The sequence below is a fragment of the Dermacentor albipictus genome, chromosome 10, assembly GCF_038994185.2.
Source record: "Dermacentor albipictus isolate Rhodes 1998 colony chromosome 10, USDA_Dalb.pri_finalv2, whole genome shotgun sequence".
Taxonomy (NCBI): Eukaryota; Metazoa; Arthropoda; class Arachnida; order Ixodida; family Ixodidae; genus Dermacentor; species Dermacentor albipictus.
The window spans coordinates 31,901,264-31,905,969 of NC_091830.1; the positions used below are offsets into that span (position 1 = coordinate 31,901,264).

The following is a 4,706-nucleotide window of genomic DNA, read 5'->3' on the forward strand; positions in this document are numbered from 1 at the left end:
TGTAAGTCTAGCACAGACAGAAAGGGAATCTGTTATAATAATCGCAATGATTGCATTCAGAGGGAGTTCCGCATCACTAAAATTACTGCCAAAAGCTCGGCTTCGAGAACGGGAGTGAAATCTGGCGGTCTAGAAGGAGAATGACTAGCAAAATAGCTACCATAAACTCGTTCTTGTTGTCACCTTCAACTTACGTGAGGAGTGCGAGGGAAGCACTTCTCTATAAGCTAATGCATTATTGGTCCCTCCTGATAATAAAGCGGTGGTCTGAATTCAGCTTCGGGTCACTATTTTATATAAAGGAAAGTTTTTGGTTGGAGCAAACACCCGCACGTGTGCACAATGTCCTTTTGAGATGAAAAATAAAATTTTTGTCAGTGGTTGGCCTCCTGTATCTTGCATTCCCTAGAATGATGCAAACCAAGCCTATTATAAAGTCAAGCCGATTCAAATCGACGTTTCGCGCGGCTGCATCTTGGACACAATCTTTTGAGCCAAACCTGCGGCATCATTTGCACGCTGCAATAAACATCGTAACATTATTTGGGCAAGGTAAAATATTTAAGCTCTATTTTTCTTTAAGAGTGTAAACTATTGTGCAGTGTAGGTGCTGGTTGTTCGCTGACCCTGCTCATCATGCTCGGCGACTCTGGTCAGGCCTCAACGGCTTCAACCACTTTCGTTGCTACCACTGCGCAGCGCCCCAGAAGCGTTACAATGTTCAGCCGGCACTGGTGAGCGACAATGTCGATGACCGGTTGTCCAAGCACGAACAGGTTTACGGCGACGTCACGAAACCTACTATCATTACAGAGTGCTGGCTAATACAGGGAGTGAGATGGCATTCGCCCCTTTGGAATTTTTTTTTCCAGCTAGTGAATTATAATTGTGCCACTGTCACTTCGGCTCTCTTCACATTGACGGCAGGTTACGTTACCAGACACTGGCACAGCATGTAGCTTTAAGCCAGCTAACACCACGTAACAACTGCTTTACGTATTCGTATTTCTCAAGAACAATTGACTGGAACAATCTTTTTGAACAAAGAGGAACACAGAATGTCGGATTTTTGAGATTTAATTCCATAGGTTCATTTACATATGTATGTGTTCACTAACGTATTTTTTTCTCGCGTTGGATATTTGAGAAATCGGAACTGTTTTGTACAGTTCCCATCTGCGAAGGTATTGTATTCAGTTCAATTTATTAATATATATGTATTAACATATTTAATATACGAGGAGCCGGCACTAAAAGCTCACGAATCAGCTTGACAAGGGTTTCGGACTCCCGATAGGGTGACAACACCAGTACAGGCATCACAACGCTCGTAAGCAATACTAAAATTGGTAGTGTCTATAAATAACATAAAACAATTACGAAAAAAATATGGGACCCGCCTCCGCGATTTTCTTCCCCCGAACGAAGCAAGACGAGCCCTTAATACCAACATTTAACATTATGCATTCTTAGTCGCGCGCAACACGATCTATATTTAATCATGGCGATCCTCTTGATCGCGCTTGCCAGCCCCGGCGCGACGCCTGACGCCCTCCTCCGGCGTCGGGGCCGCGGAGGTCGGTGACTCCTGGTCAGAGGAGTCCTTCCGACAGGGGGCGTCGTCTTCCGCTTCCGGTTCCAGCTGGCCGCTGCTGCGGAGCCTCTCCAGGTGCTCGACATACGGTCCCGACATGCGCTTGGGAGGCGGCGCCGAGGCTTCGGGAAGCACGGGCGCATCGGGGACTGCGCTGTCTCCTGGTGTGCTTCCGCTCGACACCACCTGAAGAGGTATTAGTCAGTCAGTCAGTCAGTCAATCAATCAATCAATCAATCAATCAATCAATCAATCAATCAATCAATCAATCAATCAATCAATCAATCAATCAATCAATCAATCAATCAATCAATCAATCAATCAATCAATCAATCAATCAATCAATCAATCAATCAATCAATCCATCAATCAATCAATCAATCAATCAATCAATCAATCAATCAATCAATCAATCAATCAATCAATCAATCAATCAATCAATCAATCAATCAATCAATCAATCAATCAATCAATCCAGAAGAACTTCAGTTTGGCCTAGTAGGTGTTTACTGCATATCATACTGACCGCAAATAAAGACGGGGACAGCGGAAGGGCCCGTGCGTGTTGTTTTTGTGTTCTCTTCCACTGTGCCCGTCTTTATTTGCGGTCGATATAATATACACTCACTCACTCACTCACGCACTCACTCACTCACTCACTCACTCACTCACTCACTCACTCACTCACTCACTCACTCACTCACTCACTCACTCACTCACTCACTCACTCACTCACTCACTCACTCACACAATCAATCAATCAATCAATCAATCAATCAATCAATCAATCAATCAATCAATCAATCAATCAATCAATCAATCAATCAATCAATCAATCAATCAATGTATTTCGTCTATTTCACAAACAGTCAAAAAAGCGTCGAATAAAAGCTGCTATTCGACAGCTTGACGAGCCCGCTGCCCACATTAGGGGGGTTCACGGTAGCACAGGCATAATTATACATTACGCCGAAATAAACGCGTAAATAATCTCGCTAATAACTCAACCGAGCATCGACTTCAGCTAAGCACAGACCTTCGGCAGCAGTTTCAGTGGTGCCACACATGGGACATGCCAGTAAACTAGGAGAGAAGCGTTGTCATGTCGGTAACAAATAAGGCGCGTGTCCTGTTAATTGACTACGCACAGGATCGAAACATACTATCACACATCGAGCATTACAAATATCTAGGTCTTCATATTTGCAATAATCTGCATTGGTACAGTCACATAGCCCAAGATACTGATCGGGCAATGTCGAAGCTACATTACGTGAACGTATCTAACTTTTCTGTACACGCACCAACTAGCGCGCCAAGCGGCCGCGGCACGAAGCTACCGCGTTTTCAATGGAACGAGCGGGTTTTTCGCGTATAATAAAAGCTGCAGGTCGATTATTGAAAAAGGCAGGTGACAGACGTGTTCTAGAAGACAATCGACGCGAGACAAATGCTGTGATCACGCTGTGGAAAGCTAGAATTTTGTTTCCAGAGTGGTTGAAGATACAGCAATGGAAGTCTATGGAAACGACGAAAATTTGTACCCGATTTTCAAGACAAAAACGCTGGTTGTGATAAAACAACGGCTGCTGTCGTAATAGCCGCTACAAGGTATGCAGTCGGGAGATTCAGATTTCGATGGATGCCTATCTCGACACTCTACACATGGCGTAACACTGCTCCCAAGAGCGATGTTTGAAACAGTCGTGAAAATACACGTGGTATCTATAAAAACCCGAGCGTATCACCGCGGAAGCGCTGGAAGCCATGGCCGAGTAGTTTAATCGCTCTCACCTATCTAGAGCCTATCTCACTTGTCTAGAGCTCCGCGTCATGCTGTCATTTTGTTCACGCCATGTACGACTGAGTTCCACAGTCACCCACCAGATGGCGAAAGCGCAAAACTCAAGATTTGGTTGAGAGATAAGCTTTCTCTGCCTCGTAATATTTGACCCAGGCCACATGACAATTGTTTTGCTTTGCCGAACGAAAAGAGTTGATAATTTTTTGTGAACCAAGGTTTATTGCTGTTAGTCCGCGCTGGAATAACTGGAATGTGGTCAGTAGCAAGGCCAGTGATTTTTTTGTTAGAAGATCTACCAATTTGCTTTAAGTGTGCGGTTGTGGAATTAAGCGCCGAAAGTGGGGTAGAAGGACATGAGTTTGTTGTCAATGTATTAGTAGTTGCCTTTTTTGCATGAGCTTATTACTTATTTCATGATTCTCGTTTTGGAAAGGTAAAGTTAAAGACAGCGTGAATTACATTATGGTCGCCGATTTTCCGGAGGTAAGATATCGAAGATAGGCTGGACGGATTGTTAGTTAATATCAGATCTAAAATACCGGCAGAGTCTTTCACTACGCGTGTTGGTTCTAAAACTAGCTGGGTTAAGTTGAAATTAAAGCAGACGTCGAGGAAATAATTTTTGGTTCCACTATGTGACGACGGTGAATAGCTATCCCAATCGATATAAGAGAAAATAAAGTCTTCGAAGGGCAAAATGTGAGCGTTAGTGTATATTTTTTTCATTAGTACGTCTAGGACGCAGTTGAGCTTGTCAGTAAAGTTAGTGTCTGCTCGCGGGGACGGTAGCAAACACCAAGTAATATAGTTGGCGGGGTTACACGAGAGAGTAGCCATAATAGTGCAGTGTCACCTGGGTCACCTCAAGGTCACCATTCATAATTCGCCTCTCCTTGTCCCATAACCCTCTTTTTCAATCGGACACATAAATCACAGTGGTACAACTGGTGGAATATAATGCTACGAGCAACGATAAATTAATGAGCAGTTGTTATCCCAAAATAGGCAATATAAGCATACCGGAAGACAAGCGAAACCAAAGGGCTCGAGTTACTTTAGTTATAACCTCATGAAGCCATCGGAAAACCACACAAAGGAAAATAACACTGGGAGAGAAACCCATCAACCGACTAACGCTGAGCGAGCGATTCGCCTGGATGCCTAGGCGAAACTGAGAGATCAGCAGTAGCCTACGGTTCTGGGAACGTCGCCGTAATTGCACAACCACCGCTCATTGCCGTGTGCTCACGTCGTCTGCTTAGGCGCCGTTTCATCATCATCATCATCAGCAGCAGCATGGTTACGCCC

The 4,706-nt window shown here is 44.2% G+C and overlaps 1 protein-coding gene across 1 annotated transcript in view; it reads right to left on the bottom strand.

Annotated features, from left to right (window-relative positions):
• Positions 1-1,131: 1,131 nt before the first annotated feature.
• Positions 1,132-4,706, bottom strand: part of LOC135912230 (uncharacterized) — a 45,243-nt gene continuing 41,668 nt past the window's right edge. The window contains exon 10 of the mRNA XM_070526524.1: positions 1,132-1,780. Coding sequence (XP_070382625.1) covers positions 1,496-1,780 — 285 coding nt within the window. The 3' untranslated portion in view covers positions 1,132-1,495. The remainder of the gene's footprint in view (positions 1,781-4,706) is intronic.